At 33.9% G+C, this 21,573-nt stretch overlaps 1 protein-coding gene across 1 annotated transcript in view; it reads right to left on the bottom strand.

Annotated features, from left to right (window-relative positions):
- The window catches only part of LOC124358540 (centrosomal protein of 135 kDa-like), a 144,725-nt gene that overhangs the window by 98,418 nt on the left and 24,734 nt on the right, over positions 1–21,573 (bottom strand). The window contains exons 9-15 of the mRNA XM_046810839.1: positions 18,675–19,006; positions 16,926–17,045; positions 14,561–14,686; positions 6,275–6,376; positions 5,379–5,487; positions 4,565–4,653; positions 3,611–3,721 (exon numbers count right to left, since the gene is read on the bottom strand). Of these exons, the coding sequence (XP_046666795.1) occupies positions 3,611–3,721; positions 4,565–4,653; positions 5,379–5,487; positions 6,275–6,376; positions 14,561–14,686; positions 16,926–17,045; positions 18,675–19,006 (989 nt within the window). The remainder of the gene's footprint in view (positions 1–3,610; positions 3,722–4,564; positions 4,654–5,378; positions 5,488–6,274; positions 6,377–14,560; positions 14,687–16,925; positions 17,046–18,674; positions 19,007–21,573) is intronic.

Here is a 21,573-nt window from a genome sequence, read left to right as displayed (position 1 = left end):
AATCGTTATATGTTTAAATATTGTTGACGAGTACTCTCGCTTCCCATTCTCTTACCCCTGCAAAGAGATGACTTTGAGTACTGTGGATAGAATGTTTGGAAAACTTGTTCTCTGTTTATGGGATACCAAATTACATTCCATCATCCAGAGGCAAATCATTTTTGTCTGATGACATAAGGACATATCTTCATCAAAAGGGATTGCTACAAGTTTAACCAGTCCATACAATCCTGCAGGAAATGGACAAATTGAGAGGTTATAATGGAATTATATGGAAGACCGTTACACTGTCACTAAAATCCAAAGGACTGGACCAACGATACCGGGAGTCTGTACTTCCAGAGTCTCTACATTCGATACGCCATCTTTACTATGCACAGCAACAAACTGCACTCCACACGAGAGAATGTTCATACATCCACGCCGATCAACTAAAGGTACTTCACTACCAGCATGGTTACTGCAACCTGGTCCAGTACTAACTAGGCGAAATGTAAGAAGCAGTTGATGAAGTTGAATTAGTAGAAGCAAATCCACAATACGCACTAATTCGTTACCACAATGGAAGAGAATCTACTGTTTCACTAAAACACTTAGCTCCCCGAGGTGATAAAAGTCTAATGGTGGTGACAGACTTAGACTTATCCAATTGGTCGGAAGAACAGGAGGTGGAGGATGAACATGAAGATGCATCACAAGGAAATAAGGAAGATTCTTCAAAAGGCCCTGAAGTTGAATCTGAACAGTTCAATCAAGAAAATAAAATAGTTTCTCCTCGAAGAGGATCAAGAATAAGAAGGATCCCTGAACGTTTCAATGACTACCTCCTAAATTCAGTGGGGGAGAATGTTATAATTTACTCCATGTAAAACATAACTAGATCATCTGTTATTTTTAAAGAAGACATTAAGTAATTGTTTATACGTTCTGATTGGAATATTTAAGGTTATCTAGTTGAATTTTGTTGATTAAAGCCTTAGTTTGTAAAAAAGGTTCTCTTAGTTTCATTACAGGGGCGATGAAATAAATGCTCTCAAAAGAAGTTTATAGCAGAGAAGGAAAACTATCTTACATCAGGCCAAGAAATACACAAATAACAAATGGTTGAGAGGGAAAAATGATTACGATCCTGAAGATAAAACAACTCAGAAAGGTAGAAACAGCATACAGAGTACAAAGCACTGACAACAAGAGCAAGGAACTATGATCAAACAGCAAAAGATGCACAGTGAAATCACAAGACCCCAGCAATTTTCAACACTCAACATCGTTGGAAAGATTATTCGTGACACCCACACCATTGCTCAAGAGTTCAACAAATTCTTTGTTAATATAGCTGCCACAACCGTGGCCAAAGCATGGCGGACAGGAACTGAAACGAGAACTGTCCAAAACAGTTCAGGAGACCTCACTAAAAACATTCTTAAAAAAAAAGACCATGCTATTTTTAAGACTGGTTGCAATGAAATTGAATAGATGACTCAATATTTTAAATATTAATATTAGTAACCTACATCCACATAATATAGCTATTAGTGAACACAAAATGTCTAGTGATTACATGCCATGCCTTAAATTTTAAGTACTTTTTTATTTGTACTTATTTTAGTAGGTCACACACAAATGGTGGAGATGTTGCTGTGATTGCTCGAAAAAACTCAATGCTAAGGAAATATTGATACCAGCTGTCAAATTTTTTATTGAAGAAAGACTATGTCAGTGCTGTATTGCAGAAATTAAAATTAGACATTTATTTTGCATTTGCTTTTATAGAACACCTCGACAATATTTTGATACATTGCTCTTGGATAGGTTTGAACGGTTTCTTCATATCAAAAGGAATAAGGTAATGTGTATAGCAATAGGGGATTTTAATATATATATATGTACTAACAGATAGTAAACTGCATTAAAGATTTTAAAATATTCTCAAAATGCACAGCATGAAATACCTTTTCAATTTTCCAACAAGAGTAATTGCTACATCAGCTACAGCAACTGATAATCAGATGAAAAGTTGGAAATTAATGGAATAATCACAGCAATATCAGATCATGATGCTCAAATATTAGAAATCTTTAATGTTGAAATTAATGTTGCAGGCAAGAAAGAAAAATAATTTTAAAAAATTAGAAATTTTAGCAAAATTAATTTAGATTTATTTATTAGCTATTTATACAAATAAACTTGGGAGAAGATTTAGCCAGTGTAGAAAATAAATATAAAATTTTCCATTCTATATTTATGTATTATTTTAACAAACATTCCCTTAAAGTTTGGATGTTACGTAAAGAAACAGATGATAATTTTTGAATAACAGATTATATAAAACAAAAACAAAAGGAACTTATTAAAGTAACCTCTTCTAGTTTTATAACTATAATAGTTAAGTACTTTATAAGATGCTATTCAATGTTTACAGAATGTATATGCAATGATTAAAGATATTTTCAATTCAATTCAATGCAGTGACATGATTGCAGTGCATGAGGTATTATATGCTTAAGTTTTTGTTGACATCTCGTTTTTCTTTGTCATCCATTAACCCTCCAAGTGATGACTAAACCACTTCAAAGTGCTAGGCCATTTTCGAGCATATGACATTTCTTTTTTAAACAACTTTTTATATACAAACATATGTTAAAATTGCATGTATTACATATGGTTTTTTACACAAACATATGTTCTATAAGATCAAGTAAAAATAAAAATGCTTATCTTTTATCATAAAAAAATCTGGTACTTCTAACCGGTTGTGTAGTTTTTTCATATTTTTATTTTTCAAAATCCTTGATGTATAGTTTTTACAAAATGTAGTAGTCCTAGTTCTAAAATATGCAAAATGTTCCAAATATAATGCTGAATAAGAAAAATATCACTTCTTAACCTTTTGCACAACACATCACAATACTAATTGGTAAAAAACAAAACATTGTTTTTTCCCAAAAATTTTACTAAAATGTTTACCACAGCAACAAGTGTCAGTAAGTAGTTGAATAGTGAGTATTGTCTCAAAATAAACACATATTTAGTTACTGATATGAGTAAAAATAAGAAAAATGAAAGATAAAGTATTAAAAATACAGAAAAATGGCTTATATACATATTTACATTAGACTAAAAAAATTAGTCTGAGTCACTCTCTGGTGGGGGTGCTGCTTTCATCACTATCATTTCCACTCAAATCGTCATCAAAACAGTGCCTAATGGCACTTGAATTACTAAGTTCACTCATAGCACAAATAATTACTCAATTAAACAATAATATAAGTCATTTACAAATCAAAAGAACGAAGCAAAACAATAACGTCACAGAGCGTCGGCCGCGAGACGACCGTAACAGACAAAAACGCATCGAAATCAGCTGACTATTCTTCTTACTCTTCCTCGTAAACTTCTGAATTACATAGTTCTAATTACGTTACTTGATAGGGAATTTATTCCTACATGCAGCCTTATAAACCACGTCGTTATTGAGCGAACCGTTCGTCTGTCATATGAAAAAAACGAACATATCGCACAGTGCGATAGTAGCACTTTGAGGGTTAATGGATGGTTTAATTTCAGTAAATTATGGTTAAGTTGTTGAATAATGTTATATAGAACTCACATTCTGTTGTTGATCATGAGAAAAACTACTCTTCTCTGCATGTTTCAGCCGTTCTCTGAGATTTAAAATCTCCTCTTCTTTCAGATTTAATCTTCTCTTCAGATCTTCAGTCTGAAATAAATTTACGGTAATATAAAACATATTTATGTTATATTTATTAGATTTGCAAAGTAGGACATATATAGAAGTCTTTCATTTTACATCAATTTAAAATTCAAACATCTCAAAATGCTAAAAAATAGATAACCTTCAGAACTCAATTCTTTACTACCATTTAACACCTTCACTGTGTCTCTATATTGAGTATTCTTAACCATTCAGTATGCACCAGAGAGTCTGCTACAGTCAACGTGTTAACGTATAATTGTGTACTTTGTGCGTTTATAAAAGTTGCTAAATGCATGATCAGTGATATATTGACATGTTCAGTTTTATATTTCAAACTTCTGGATACTAAATACAAACTTCTATGCAAGGGTTTTGTAAGATCTAATAAGATAAAAATAATACATAAGAATTTTCGTTTCCAAGAGGGTAACATCTCACTAGCTATCTGATACTGTTGCAGACTTAACTCCTAAAATCTGGAGTCGTGTTCATCTGAAGTAATCCATCTGAAGGGATCCATGTAATTGTGCATCTATGACAATAATATTACCTCTTCACCTAGGTTGCACTACATTTTCTAGGTGTCTCTGATGTTGAAACGGTTCAAAGAGTTAGTTTTCAGCTTCTTTGTTTTTTGTCACAGACTATTTTTGGATCCCTTCAAATGAACATGACACCAGATTTCAAGAGGAAGGAGAAGGTGAACTGGAGCTGAACTCAACATTCACATTGAATGAACCCTTTTCACCAAACCTGTATGATAAAGATGTGCAAATAAAATTAAGAGCGACCAATCCGTGGACTCATTTGCCGATGTGTCTGATTCCAGGTCTGTTGTTCCCACACACTACCCAACCTGTACGCAATGATTGGGCAGTGCATGGGAGTGACAGAGCTGGAATTGGACGATTGGATTGGTCGGTTTGTGTAATTGCCTTTACACAATTTCAATGTCATTTTGATTATTTTCCGCATTATCTGACCTTACTAGGGCCAGTTTAGGTCAAATAATCAAGAATACTCTACAATAATCTAGCTCAATACATAAAATATATGAGTAATACAAATTCCTTTAATAAAGACTCATTTTTATGATCATGCATTATATAGTATTATTTAGTTTACAAATAAACTATAATAATACTATAATATTGTACATTATTTAGACTATATATTGCCAACTATGTTAATAATTTTATAATTTGACAAAGTTAATTTTAAAACTTGTATTTATATTTTTAGATTTAGGATACGCTGACCTAACAATGTCACCAGTTTTGTGTCTTTCAAGTAAGACGGAAATGTGACAATAAAGAAATTTCAACTTACATATTGGCTCCTAATAGTCAGTTTCATAGCAGTGACGAGTTTGACTTCTCATTAAATATTCTCAAAGTTTTCTCAAGACTAATGTTTCTATAAAACGTTTGATAAGCATAAAGTCTACAAAAATATGTTAATGTAGGCTATATGTATATATGTATTTATGTCTATATAAGAGGACTGTCCAGAAAGTAACAGGTGTTTTCAAATAATAAAATTTACAAAATAAATTAAAGTTTGTAATATATATCATCATTCTTAGGCAATTTTCCAATGTAATCTATGTTCAAATTGAGGCACTTATTGTAGCCTGACATGATTTCATAATCAGACTTACCGTATGAGCCGTTGAGGAAAACCATCTGCTGCTCCAGTTCTCTGATCTTCTCAGACAACTGTCTGATGTCTTCTTCTTTGGCACTGATCTTCTTCCATACTTCAGCGTTCTGTAAAATTCAACAAGATCCGCATCAAAAACTTCATGATTAGACATGTGTGAGCCGTAGACTCCTGGTCAGACAACAAATGACTCCACCATTGTATTACCGGTATCTCTTTCCAGAACACACATACATACATACACACACTTCTTGTCCTAGATCACTTAAATCATGCCAGAAAGCCCACCCAGAATGACGATTATGTAATTCTATTCTTGGCCATCAGTACACATCTAAATATCTCCACATCAAAGTATTTTGGTTACTAACAGCTCAAAATTTCTTATTCAAACTTTATCACCGTTATTTATTATTCCTTTGAAACAACACTATTAATGCATTTTTACTTCCACATATGATATCTAGACTCAAGCCAACCAAGAGATTTGATGTCAATATAGCTCAATGAAAAAGTCCTAATCAAAATTTTCACTTATACATCTTTTAGTATTGAAATATTTTATGAACTTCCATCGCGTTCAAACAAGAGTTAACTGATATTGAATGTACCCATATTTGAACATCGGAAAATTTGACCTTTAGACTTTAAAGCACTATTTTATTCCAAAATTAAATATATTTAACTCATTTATTTCAACGATTAATATGATGTTATTGACTGTTTGACGTACATGCTATTTTATTTCTATTAATCCAGCTCCAAAGTCTTTGTTTGTTTTCATGCAAACCGTTTTATGTGTGGAAATACTTCAATAAGAGTAAACTATCTGTCTTATTTTCAAACGTTAGTCAAGTCTAAACCAAGAGCCAATATGATGGAATGTAAACTCACCAGCTGAGGTGCTGCCAACCTGTGTTGCAGGTCTGCCACCTTTCCTTCCAGAACATTGATCTCGTCCTGCTTTGCTCCTAACTGCCTCTCCAAGTCCGACAGCTGTACGATAACAAAACAACAATACTCATTGTTCTCTGTACAACTGACAGAAAAAAACATCTACCTTACAGTACGATTTGGTACTTTATTGTTTGAAGATTATTCTTACCGTACTGATTCAAGATTTATTTAACATTAATTAAACAGTACTCTCATCAGAGTTTAAATATTGATTGATATGAAATCAGAAGCAGTAATGATCACACAACTGAGTGAAGTGTAATAGTAATAGTAATAAGAAAAGACAGTGTTACAGCAATATTTCACAATAAAATTCTTCAGCAACCATTACAGTTCTGTCAAAAGCCAATAAAACATGTCATTATCCTCAAGGTCCTCTCTAATCAAAATCAAGGATCCACCCTATATCATCATAAATTGCACAAATTACATCATTGTAAGTCTTTTGCCATTACATATCAAGTATATAATTTAACTGAACCTCATCTAACAATGTAATTTTGCCGTTCCACTCGTATGTCAGACAGCATCTGACATCGCGATAACATCAGTATTGCGGCTAGTCTGCGAAGTGCTCAATTGGTAACGTGATCACACGGAAATTTTAGGAACTAATACTACAAGCTGAACGGAAACAATTGTCATCTGCTGTTGTTTTTATTAGTTGATGTGGTGATCGTTTTTTATGTTCTCGTCAACTGAACATGTTGTCACCGAACAATTGTTTATTTCTGATTCTGAAGTTATTGCAGAGTTACAGAACGATGACGAATCGAGTAACGACAAAAGTGAACATAGTGATTGTAAAATCATCTGGCCAACATTGGAAAATTTGTCAAGTAGTGAAGTGTTTACATGAATTATATACAATGCAGAAGGGTTTTATTGAAATATAATGGTGCAAAATGTGTTGTAACGATATGATTTCTTGCCATGTGTTGTAAATCAAGTGTATAGGTATTGTGTTGTAATGAATTTATTGAAGGTATGCTCCACTGCTTTATTCTTCCACAAGAACATACAAGACAATTATTTTTACAATTATATGAAATTTCACATGATATATAGTTTTTTTATTAAGGAAATAAAACACAATGGTTATCAATGTGCGTTTAGTTAATGACGCCTGCTTATCTAGTTTAGCAGTGTTTCAGTTAGTAAACAATTTCTCATACTAGTTAAAATATAAGAAAACATTTAAACTCGAGTTACACAAGGTAACAGTATTTTCTCTGATGCCACTTCTGGCTGGTTTATACCTTCCAGTTGAACCCACAGTGGGCACAGCAAAAACCGATGTTACTTAAATCTGGGTAACCTTGTGGTTGTCCAGGAGTGGCACATTACTAACCGCAAATATCGAGATTCTGGAGTGCAAGGGTAATTCGATAGGCTTAGTCTATTGCAAGAGATTACTGTTGGAATTCGTGGGGTTTGTTCCCCAAGAGTCAAAGGTTCTTGCCTGCCTAGACATTAGGGTGTGCTACCCCTGCCTGTTTTGACTGGAGGGGCTGGTTCACAGCTGGCTTCTCCTTCCTAGGGGACATGACTTAAAATTAGTGCCCTAAACTTTTCCTCATGAATCTCGACAGGAGGGGGATTCTACTACCAACCTTACCCATCCAGAATATCCTGTCACTCCAGAAGCAGCGCAAAGGTCCTCATAGGACTTTTTGCAATTTTCTAAGTTTCTTGTTCTGAGAGAACAATAAAATGTTCTCTGATCCAGTCTCAAATACGTTAGCTCCTGTAAGTCAGCAATCTCCAGCTTTAACGGAGCTTTGTGAAGTGGACAATGAGGTTAAACTCTGACTGTTGAGGTTAAATATAAAACGTAAGCCCTCACAATGTATAGCTGCTGTATGTCAGCAATCTCCTGCTTTAACAGAGCTTTGTGAAGTGGACAATGAGGTTAACTCTGGACTGTTGAGGTTAAATATAAAACGTAAGCCCTCACAATGTATAGCTGCTGTATGTCAGCAATCTCCTGCTTTAACAGAGCTTTGTGAAGTGGACAATGAGGTTAACTCTGACTGTTGAGGTTAAATATAAAACGTAAGCCCTCACAATGTATAGCTGCTGTATGTCAGCAATCTCTGCTTTAACAGAGCTTTGTGAAGTGGGACAATGAGGTTAACTCTGACTGTTGAGGTTAAATATAAAACGTAAGCCCTCACAATGTATAGCTGCTGTATGTCAGCAATCTCCTGCTTTAAACAGAGCTTTGTGAAGTGGACAATGAGGTTAAACACTGACTGTTGAGGTTAAATATAAAACGTAAGCCCTCACAATGTATAGCTGCTGTATGTCAGCAATCTCCTGCTTTAAACAGAGCTTTGTGAAGTGGACAATGAGGTTAACTCTGACTGTTGAGGTTAAATATAAAACGTAAGCCCTCACAATGTATAGCTGCTGTATGTCAGCAATCTCCTGCTTTAACAGAGCTTTGTGAAGTGGACAATGAGGTTAACTCTGATGTTGAGGTTAAATATAAAACGTAAAGCCCTCACAATGTATAGCTGCTGTATGTCAGCAATCTCCTGCTTTAACGGAGCTTTGTGAAGTGGACAATGAGGTTAACTCAGACTGTTGAGGTTTAAATATTAAAACGTAAGCCCTCACAATGTATAGCTGCTGTATGTCAGCAATCTCCTGCTTTAACAGAGCTTTGTGAAGTGGACAATGAGGTTAACTCTGGACTGTTGAGGTTAAATATAAAACGTAAGCCCTCACAATGTATAGCTGCTGTATGTCAGCAATCTCCTGCTTTTAACAGAGCTTTGTGAAGTGGGACAATGAGGTTAACTCTGACTGTTGAGGTTAAATATAAAACGTAAGCCCTCACAATGTATAGCTGCTGTATGTCAGCAATCTCCTGCTTTAACAGAGCTTTGTGAAGTGGACAATGAGGTTAACTCTGACTGTTGAGGTTTAATATAAAACGTAAGCCCTCACAATGTATAGCTGCTGTATGTCAGCAATCTCCTGCTTTTAACGGAGCTTTGTGAAGTGGACAATGAGGTTAACTCTGACTGTTGAGGTTAAAATATAAAACGTAAAGCCCTCACAATGTATAGCTGCTGTATGTCAGCAATCTCCTGCTTTAACAGAGCTTTGTGAAGTGGACAATGAGGTTAACTCTGACTGTTGAGGTTAAATATAAAACGTAAAGCCCTCACAATGTATAGCTGCTGTATGTCAGCAATCTCCTGCTTTAACGGGAGCTTTGTGAAGTGGACAATGAGGTTAACTCTGACTGTTGAGGTTAAATATAAAACGTAAGCCCTCACAATGTATAGCTGCTGTATGTCAGCAATCTCCTGCTTTAACGGAGCTTTGTGAAGTGGACAATGAGGTTAACTCTGACTGTTGAGGTTAAATATAAAACGTAAGCCCTCACAATGTATAGCTGCTGTATGTCAGCAATCTCCTGCTTTAACAGAGCTTTGTGAAGTGGACAATGAGGTTAACTCTGACTGTTGAGGTTAAATATAAAACGTAAGCCCTCACAATGTATAGCTGCTGTATGTCAGCAATCTCCTGCTTTAACGGAGCTTTGTGAAGTGGACAATGAGGTTAACTCTGACTGTTGAGGTTAAATATAAAACGTAAGCCCTCACAATGTATAGCTGCTGTATGTCAGCAATCTCCTGCTTTAACAGAGCTTTGTGAAGTGGACAATGAGGTTAACTTTGACTGTTGAGTTTGAATATAAAACGTAAGCCCTCACAATGTATAGCTGCTGTATGTCAGCAATCTCCTGCTTTAACAGAGCTTTGTGAAGTGGACAATGAGGTTAACACTGACTGTTGAGGTTTAAATATAAAACGTAAGCCCTCACAATGTATAGCTGCTGTATGTCAGCAATCTCCTGCTTTAACGGAGCTTTGTGAAGTGGACAATGAGGTTAACTCTGACTGTTGAGGTTAAATATAAAACGTAAGCCCTCACAATGTATAGCTGCTGTATGTCAGCAATCTCCTGCTTTAACGGAGCTTTGTGAAGTGGACAATGAGGTTAACTCTGACTGTTGAGGTTTAATATAAAACGTAAGCCCTCACAATGTATAGCTGCTGTATGTCAGCAATCTCCTGCTTTAACAGAGCTTTGTGAAGTGGACAATGAGGTTAAACTCTGACTGTTGAGGTTTAATATAAAACGTAAGCCCTCACAAATGTATAGCTGCTGTATGTCAGCAATCTCCTGCTTTAACAGAGCTTTGTGAAGTGGGACAATGAGGTTAACTCTGACTGTTGAGGTTAAATATAAAAACGTAAGCCCTCACAATGTATAGCTGCTGTATGTCAGCAATCTCCTGCTTTAACAGAGCTTTGTGAAGTGGACAATGAGGTTAAACTCTGACTGTTGAGGTTTTAATATAAAACGTAAGCCCTCACAATGTATAGCTGCTGTATGTCAGCAATCTCCTGCTTTAACGGAGCTTTGTGAAGTGGACAATGAGGTTAACTCTGACTGTTGAGGTTAAATATAAAACGTAAGCCCTCACAATGTTATAGCTGCTGTATGGTCAGCAATCTCCTGCTTTAACGGAGCTTTGTGAAGTGGATAATGAGGTTAACTCTGACTTTGTTGAGGTTAAATATAAAAAAACGTAAGCTCTCACAATGTATAGCTGCTGCAAAAATTCTTAACCGGCCGGGCAACTATAAGAAATGTCAAGCTAAAAGTAGTGTAAAAATTCATACATATTTTTGTGTCCAGATTCTCTGAATGTGACTTGTGAAGATATAATTGAGAACATTGTTGACAGTGCCAAGGGCAATTATGAAATTACTAAATTAAAATTAAACACACAAGGTATAGTTCTTTCAAGATTGGGGTTCCCATATCGGTTTTTGGCTGATGTCTATATCAGTCGATTTAGATACCCACATAAAGGGTTTTCTGAGGCCTTGAAGGGGTCTTTTTTGGAAACGGTTCAAGAGAAAACACCATTCAAGAGTGCCTCAATTTGTATGGTGACTATGTTGAAAAATTGTATTTAATGTCACTTTCAAATGTATATAATAGCATTTTTCTTGTATTTTGAACTTTGTTTACACTAAAACGTAATCTACTTTCTGGATAGCCCTCTTACCATCAACATTCTAAGAATAAATCTTTAAGCATAACTTACCATTAGTAGTTGTTAAAGATTTACCTTCTCACCCATAATTTCCAATATTAATTCATGTAAAATCATCAAATGAACCAAGATGGCTGCCATTCAGCCAAAACCATAATAAACTTTAACACTCACTGCAGTTTTTAGAATTTCTAAATCAATTCCACGACATTTTTGTTATTACTGAATATTGAATCACTAAACTTCAGTTTAACATGGATAGGTGTGAATTCCGTGCCCAATTTTACCACCTGCCCCTTCTCACGCCTGTGCATTGTCTAGATTGTTTTAATACGTCTACTGGTTTTGCTCTACATTGCCTTATATGGGATACACACAATAATATACTTTCACAAGATGGTGTAGACTGTAGGCTGGTCTATTAATTCCTCGTTGAATCCTGCACCATTCCTTTACTTTAAAATATTATTTTAAAAATAACTCATTCTGGTTTATTTTATTTACAGTTGTACTTTAGCCAGGCTTTACATAATATACTGGAATGTACAGTTTCTAATAAAACTGTACTAATTTAATAACCTTATGAAGTTAATTGATATGAATTTAATGTTTTGAATTTGAGAGGATTTCCAATAGCCTTACATTTGGAGTTATCTGGTATGTGTTTTGTTTATGTGGAATAGAATAGAATAGTTTATTGGCAACAACATATTTCGAGCAAATACATAGGCAGGTGAGTACAATTCATGTTCAAATTTATTTGTTGCCAGCTAAAAAATAATGTTCAGTCCATTGGCTCAATAAAAACTTGTTTACTGAATAAAAAACATTACTTAGCAAGAAATTGTATTTAAAAGAAAAGTAACTTAAAGTTTTCATTTTAATTGGCAACATACTCATTAAGCTAGATGCAATACGCTGAGGGTTTTTTAACTTTTGCTTAGTCTATGTTGAGGTGAATTTATAAAATGGTTATTTCTTGTATTGTAAGTGGATTTAATTTTTGAGCACAGTTCTGTTTTCATCATTTCTAAGGTATAGCAAACATTGCTTTATCAACACAGACCCATTGCGGATCGTATTGTTTTGGCACACGGGCACGAATTAATTTACAGTCAGCGGCTACACGAACAGCTATGGTGCGCCACATTGTATCGCTCATTATTGTATACTAGAAAATTCAGCTGTGAAGGTATTCGTTCAGATGGAACATGGGCCTGCTGGGGTATCCGTGATGTAGGAACGATAACACGCGAGCAAGGTTCCGGGGGGCAGGGATGATGTCTGAATCATAGTCTAAATAAAGCGGCTCGGGCGAAGCGATTACAACATCCAGGCCATTGTCTAGACTAAACCCGCCAACATGTACATCTGCGTTGTTTAGTTCTGTGTCACTAACCTCAAAAGTATTATAATAATAATAACAACTGATGAAAACACCCAATCAGAAGCGCTATAAACTCATATGAATGATTTTTCAACTTCAACATACAACTGCGATCTGTAGGATATTTATAACACTTTTGAAAACTCTAAACGTAGACCATTGTTAAACACTCTTAGTTGACAAGTGAAGACGATCGCCCAATCTATCAGGCATTAATAGAACTATTTGGATGGAAACTTAAAAGCAGACCGCTTTTGCGACCTGAGCTCGTCATCGTGCCGTTAGGCCCGGCCCGGCCGCTGCGTGACGAGCCCAGCTCGTCAGTGATCCGCAATGGGTTAAATTAACCCTTCCAAACATAGCTACTGTATGTGTAGAAAACTTGGATGTTCTACCGTGCTTTCAGATATGTCTACAACATCGTATTGGGTACTCAACTGTGCAGCTAATGAGACAATGAAAAAAATCTCAACCTACATTACACTTTTTTTTAGTCTAGGTGTCTCTGATGTTGAAATAATATAGAGTTTATTTTAACCTTCTTTGATATTTTTTGTTTTATAAAATTTTTTTGTTTTTTTTTTGGTTCTCTTTAGACAACACTATAACTCCAGATTCAAGGAGTCAAGCCTGTGTCAGTGTCGAATTCTAGATACTGCACTAACAGGAAGGTGAACTGGAGCTAAACTCAACATTCACATTAAATCAACCCCTCCCACCACAGTTATGTTATATATGGGAGAAAGCTATTGTATAATAGAAAATTAAGCTCATCCACTTTGTACTTCTCTTTGGTCCTCTACAGTAAGTGGAATAGTGCATATATTCCAGTGTTCGGCCACAGTTGCCAATCCAGCTACCATCCTTATTAAACTAGGTCATAACTAGTGCAGTTTCCTTTGGGTGGAGTGAGAAGATGTTCAAGTTCTCAGGAAATTTTTAATTAAACTGATGCAGTTTACAGATAATTTCCCTGTGTTTGAATTTACTGTAACATTTTAAATGACTTTTTTCATCACTGACCTAGTTTCTGCTGTAACATTTCCATCATCATCTCTTAAATAGGCAGCTGAGTCAATGCCATTATTATCATCAATGATTAAGGAATTAGTACTGTCAAGTTTTATTCTGTCCTTTTCCTGTATGTAATTATTTAAGAAAGAACTCATTTTCATTACATACATTTTATTTTACTTTTTTAATAGTGAGATGTGTTGTAGGTTTGTAGTGATTACAAACTTGTTGATAGTGATTACCATGAAGTGATGTTGGTGAATGCTCCTGAGACAGAAATTGTCTATAGAGAAGTCACTGTTGTATATCTGTAAGATTAGCACCAGCACTACCAGTAGTAGTTGCAATAAGATTTGTAAATCCTTAACATTCATACAAGGCCTAGTTGGTGTTTAATAATTCATGCCACTACCGTCCTCAGTCTGTTTTGTCAGCTAGAGACCATGCTGCGAACTATGATGTGGGTTGATATCATTCTCACTCTTTTCAGCGAGTTGGAGACAACAATTAGGAAATCGATATTCTGATTTAATTATTATTGCAGTTCATCCAGAATGATCTACAACACATGTTCTCATTATCTTGTAATTTTAAAAGTTATTCAACTATTACATATTTTCAAAATTCATTACAAAATAAAAACACAATTGTTAACAAAACATATATAATATAACCAGAAGATTCAAATAGTACAGAAGCAGTTGTGTTTAACACAACAGGTCGGCCTCTCACTTACGGTGGCCTTGTCCGTATGAGTCTTGGTCGTGGCGTCGCGCAGACGACACATTTCCCGGAAATAGTAGTCTCTCTCCGACAGCAGTCTCTCTAGCTTGGCATGAGGGGATGCTGGACCACTGGTCATCTGGCAACCAAAAGTTTTTATCATTAAACTTGACCATTTCATTAGTCAGGTAAAAATAAGTAAAGGTAAGGTATAATACTATCCTAACATGCTTTTACCCTGGCATGCTTTTGATAGAATAATTGCGGAGATCCTGTATAAATATTGGTATACTTTAATGTACACAAGTGTTCACTGCGGTCACAACTTTCCCAATGTACCCAGAGTGCATAATTTATGTTGTACACTTGTCTGGTTGCAGAAATACCTAAGTAATATTGTCCGACATACCATTCCTAAGATGACAAACTTCAATTTGATTGTGTGGGAAAAGTTTCATCACGGCGTCAATTAAAAACTCAAGAGTTAATTATATAGCACTGGTTTCAAAAACCTAACAATATGATTAATCTTTACGGAGAGAACATTTTCTAGAAAACTCATCTATTTCACTCATTGAGAGTGAAATTGGAAGGAACCCGACTCGACTAACACACTCAAAGAAAAGCAGGGAAAGTACAACTTTACCTAATTAGTTAAAATACTATAAAAATACTCAATATGTTAACATAAGCTTAAGGAAGGGTGAAGAGTCCATTTTATGTAGCCAAATGTCTGAAGGCCACTATTAAATATTCAAAGAATAATATTTATCCTCCCTTTATCAAATACAGTACAAACATTACTTCAGTTTTAGGAAAAATACCCAATCACTTTTACCAGTAGCATAACAGGGGAAATTTATATTGTTACAACAAATTGCAATATTGTATTACTAAGCCCAGCACTCACTCTATCTGTGCCATCTACAAGAGATACACTAAATAACACAACCAGTCTAATATCAATAGTAAGTTATGTAATAAAAAATAGACTGTTTCCTTAAATAAACAGAGTAGTGTTTTTAAATTGTTACATTTTGAACTGTAGCATCAGCAATGGCAATGTATATGACACAATATACAATCATATAAACACAACAGATAACGTGAACATTTGATAAAAATACTATTATTATAAATATATTATGTATTAATGTAATGAAAGTAACTAAAACCCTTTTAAAAATCTTTTTATTACATACACGTGTTTCGGTTTTTAACCATCATCAGTGTACATTAACCTCTAAATAAATAAATAATAAACAATTAGATATACACATGTGGACCTTTTAAACATATTTTAAATTTAAATGAGTTGTAATTTTCTTATTAGTAATCTGTATTTCAAAATTCAAAATTCTCCATCAGTCACCAAACAAGAAATAATACATTTAAACTTATTGAAAACAAAGTGAACCGAAATGATGACAAACAAGAATCATACAAACAATCTGGAGTATACAAAATTAACTGTAGTGACTGTGGAAGCTATTATATTGGGCAAACTGGAAGAAATTTTAATAAAAGGTTTAAAGAACACATACAAGCTTTGAAAACAAATAACATGTCTACAATCAAATCAAATTTTGCTGAACACCTATTGGAGACTGACCATAACTACACAAATATTGAAAAGAACATGGAAATTTTAGACATCAAAAGGAAAGGAGAGAAGTTAAACACAAAAGAAGAATTACATATCTATCTAAATTATAATAAAGATCCTCATAATATTTTAAATAGTAATCTGAAAAATAAGACAAATCCAATTTTTGAAAAAATTAAAATATTAAATACAGATTACTAATAAGAAAATTACAACTGTGTCATTTAAATTTAACATCTGTTTAAATGGTCCAAATGTGTATATTTAGTTGTGTATTATTTATGTATTTAGAGGTTAATGTACACTGATGATGGTTAAAAACCGAAACACGTGTAAGTAATAAAAAGATTTAAAAAGGGTTTTAGTTACTTTCATTACATTAATATATATAGATAACCCTATAAGTGGAGTTAATAACATAATATATTATGCAATATTATAAACAAAAATTTACACTCATATGTTTTACAAACTGTTAAAATAAGCTTATATTATATTAACTAAAATAACGTATCATCAAACAAGATGATCTCTTGACCTACATTATTAAAAACATAAACTTCATTTTTTTTGTATTAGACCATAACTCTGATTTAAAAAAAAGTTCTCAAAATAAAACTTTCCTTACCAACCAGTAATATTAAATTTTATTTTTCCATAACAATGCAATTTTAAAAGTAGCTGTATGGTAAGTAATAGTACAATAAAAGTAATAAAATGGCAAAGTAACTGAAACTGTAAAATTATTTTGCTAATCCTGTAGTTTGATTACCTCGGTGGAATGGTCTGGTATGTTACACAGCTGGTCCCTGAGTCTGGTGAACTCCTTGTGGTAGTAGTCCCTCTCGGCTTGTATTCTCTCCAGCAACATCAACTGACTATCACCGTCCCTCTGCAACCAGGTTCTACTAATTAAGACCTTCAAAATGGTATGCCCATCGACCTATCCTTACATTTAAGATTTTCCACCGACTCCTTACGGGCCATCCCGCTGAGGTAGTGAAGAGCTACTGGTTGCATCAAAAAGTTCAGTTTAAAGCCCTAAGCCACTGTACAAAGTTTTATGTTTGTACGTTTATGAGTACAGAAAAGACTTTTCGGCACCCCTGTATATCACTATTAATACTACACACACTTAAATAGTAACAGGCTATGAATGTCCTTACTAAACAAGCAGTATCTGTTTTCAATTTAACAAGGCTATTTCAAACGCATGTAACAATATAATAAGTTACACATGATTTGCAATAAGTCCTTATCTAAAATAAATTAATTAAATATGTCACAAATTTGCTTCTATTCATAATTTGTTTCGTTACTTTGGAAATATAATACTCAAATACCTGTACTCATAACCAATTTTTTTATAATATCTAATACCTTAAATTATTTGCACTATATAACATTTAACAATCGTATTAAACTAACATACAAGAACTTTAATTTTCATCATAGTTTTATTTAAAATCTATACCTACCAGTATAATAAACTATTAAAAAAAAATATTTATATAGAATATTTTCCTCTCAACAACAGCATTAATATTTTTTTTTATGAATGACAAAACTATAGTCAACATTACTTATTTATTAGTTACGTAGGTTTACAATAGAATGTTGCAGTGCAACTGTAAACATATAACACATAATCTTTAGTATCTAATACAAAATTTATACTATTACAGAATTTTGACAAATTCCAATAAGAGTGTTTGTTACAATAATAAAATACAGTTTTATAGTATGAAATCAGGACAAAAATCTAAAATTTTTATAAGAAAAGACTTCAATAAGCCATTTTTCAAGTCGTTTTCTAAAAATTCTAGAATTCTCTTCTAAAGTCCAATTTAGAGGTAAAATCTTAAATAATTTAATTCTTTTAAAATGGTTCAGTTTCTAAAATAGTGAGACAATGACAAGGGTACTTGTTTTTGTTTCTTGTACTGTAATCATGTTGATTATTGAGTTTTATAAAACTGGACTTATGTTTTTATACAAATACAGCTAATTCTAAAATATAGAGAGCGGGTAATGTTAAAATTTTGAACTGTTTTGAAATGGGCGGCATGACAGTCTAAAATTAATATTATCAAGAGTACATACTGATCTTTTTTGCAGAAATAGCTAAGCAGTAAAACTATAAATTTGACCGAAATCGGCCCAACAATTTAGTCTGCTTGAAATACAAATACTTCAGTGACTCAGCCAGAAAATCTGATTATAAATACAAACGGCCCGACAATTTTTCTGTCAGTCTCCTTGGAGGGACAATCATTTCAACTTTTTAGTCTGTAAGTCCGTTTGTAAAATATCACTGACATTTTATTGTTGAGCGGAAAACAATTTCATTGCTTGTTATAAGAGAAACCATATAACTATTTAGAATGCTTTTCCAAAAACCATACTATATTTAAGACAAAGTCCACTATTCGTAAATAAATGTTAATTATGGTTAGCAAATCTACCGATTTTTTAAATGCAATTCTACAGATGGTTTTATAATGTACATAAGATGGCTTACAGGAGGTTGTTGTTGTTCCGCTCTGGCGGACCGGGGGCAGGGCGGGGGATGGAACTTAGCACAGTGTTCCACCTGCTGCTGCTCGATCTGGTGCAGCTGCTCTTTGAACTGCTTCCTTTCCTTGAGTAGCTGTTCCTTCCAGTCGGTGGGGGATGTGGGGGAGTGGTGGGGTGGTGGGGAGATGGAGGTGGGGCTGTCTGACTCCGGATGGGGGACTGGCGGGGGCCTCACCATACGCTTGGTCACCTTGGGTTGAGCGACTGGTACGGGTCTCAGCACGACTTTCTTCGACTGACCTCCAGGTCTCTTAGGATCAGCTGATCTCGCTGAACCTGGTCACATCGATTATTGCTTTCGTTAGCACTGAGCCAGTGGTTCTCTACTTGGGCTGAGGGAATCTGTGCACCTCCCCTCACATCATCAGTCACATTGTATTACGTACTTGAGTAATTTTTAAACAAAGCCATTTACTGATGGTTGCCAAATGGAAAGGAACACTGTTACATCCTTCAAAACTGAAGTGAAGCAAGCAAAAAAAGTTAAAGTTTTACCAGCTGGTAACAATTAATATGGTTTGAATAGAGTTTAAATCAAAGTACAGCTCTTTCACTACTTGGGAGCCCAAAACCAAACTTGTAAGCATAACTATAAACAGATACATTTTTCTTGGATTATGGTGGAAAAGCCTGCAATATATACACCTGATCAAAATCCATAGATCAAAAAGTAGTATTTAATACACTCAATTGACCACAACTTCAGATGATGCCAAACAATAACTTTTTGGTAATTTCTAAAATACATAAATTTTTGTGTTGTGATTAAAAAGTATTGTATATTTTCAATAATGATCAAAAATATATAAATTTTGGCCAGTAATATTTTAAACTTAAAATCTCATCTTTGAAATGATACACAGTAGTCATGGGGCTATTTCAAAAGAATTCCAATTATGATTCCAAAGTTTTGGACTTGACTCATAATTCTGAATTCTATTTCGATTCCTGTACATATAATGTAGCTATAGGGATATTGAGTTTATTTCCAGTTCACCTTCCTCATACTACAGCGTCTGGAATCCAACACTGTTACAGACGGCTTCTGGAATCTGGAGTCATAGTCGTCTAAAGAGATCCAATAAAAACTCAGTGACAAAGAAGCTCAAGACGAACTCTTTTCATTGTTTTGACATCAGAGACACCTAGACTAAATAATATAGTGTAATCTAGGTTGCTCCACCATGGTTTGGGATCGTGTAAAATACATCATAGTGTACTCAATCTTGCAACTGATGAGACAATGAGAATAACTGATTTCCTAAATTACACTATATTTTGTAGTCTGGATGTTGAAAACGATGTAAAGAGTTTGTTTTGAGCTTCTTCTTCACCGACTTTTTTTGTATCTCTTAAGTCGAGCATGACTCCGGATTCCGGGAGCTGGATCTGTTACAGCGTCAGATTCCAGACACTGCACAAAGAGAAATGTGAACTGGAGCTAAATTCACACAGATTCAAACCTTCCCACCAACGTTATGTGCGGGACAGACCAAAATAATTGATAGTTTTTTTTAACCCTTCCCATGCCTGTAGACGGATATATTAGAATGGTAGACTTTTACCAAAATTCAAAATATGATTATATCTGATATTATACATTGTGTCTTTTGGAGATTTTTAGTTAAAAAAATGCCTTAGAAATGGCCGTTGTTGTTGTAAGCTTCGGTTGGCGTGAAAGTATTTATAGACGGCCTTCACTCTGCGGAAGGGAGAGAGCTGTTATACTTGTTCTACAAAGCCATAAACAAATATATCCATTGTCTGTCCAGATTATAAGATAAGATAGACCATATCTATGAAACCTTAGATATGAAAATGCTGTAATAATTAGTAATCTGTATAACTCTTCAGTTTTATCAGATTGTACCATGAATCTGAAATTAGACCAAGTTAACAGTACAGCAAATAGTTATTTTTAGATTTGTATCAATAAATATGCTAATTTTAACTACAATTAATACCCTGTTTTATATTTTTGCGTTTACTTTTTATAGCCATATTTATAATACAAATTAGTTTTGAATTTAAAGAAAAATATATTTCATAGATGATCTTGGCGTTATAGGGAAATCAAGTGGATTTATTAGCACCGCCGTGTGAAGGGTTAATAATTATATTTAACTCATACTTTTCTACAGTTTTTCATTTTAAATTATTAAATGTTTTCAAAATGTTAACATGATATTTAGATGCACCAATTTTGTGTTACTATGGATTTAATGCTATTGGTTAACACAGCATTCTGAAATAGAACTTGAACAACCATTTGTTACATATTTTAATTGCCATCATAACAAATTTAATAATACATTTATATAACAATTTATTTTCCAGAAAGTTATTGAATAGTAATAAAAACTTACATTACATTATATATATTATTAAATAACAAACATAAACCAACTACTGCAGAATAGATAGTAAATCAATACAACACTAACACAACATTACTGCAAACAAAACAGCTAGACTAACACTAACAATTTAATACAAACTGTCTTTTCCAAACAAATTACAAAGACTTTATAACCGTAGAATAAGATGTTGTTTAGTTTTGACTATAAATGGCCTCTGTTAGCAGCCAAAGCTATAACTAGGATCTCTTCACTTTTAAGGTGTTATTGCTAAATCTACAATTTTCATTTCAAGTAGAGATCTTGATTTGTATGAATAGTTTTGTGATATTAATAAAAAAACTTTGACTAACATTGATTTGTTGATTTTACAGCAATACTTGATATTCTAAACTGTTGTTTTAAGAAGACATTTTTTACAGACAACAAGTATTCTAATAGCAAACTACTTTTAACCAAACTATATATTAAACCAAACTATACAAT

The sequence above is a fragment of the Homalodisca vitripennis genome, chromosome 3, assembly GCF_021130785.1.
Source record: "Homalodisca vitripennis isolate AUS2020 chromosome 3, UT_GWSS_2.1, whole genome shotgun sequence".
In the NCBI taxonomy this organism is placed as follows: Eukaryota; Metazoa; Arthropoda; class Insecta; order Hemiptera; family Cicadellidae; genus Homalodisca; species Homalodisca vitripennis.
Note: the sequence above shows the minus strand (reverse complement) of the source record. Positions and strands in the feature narration are given on the sequence as shown.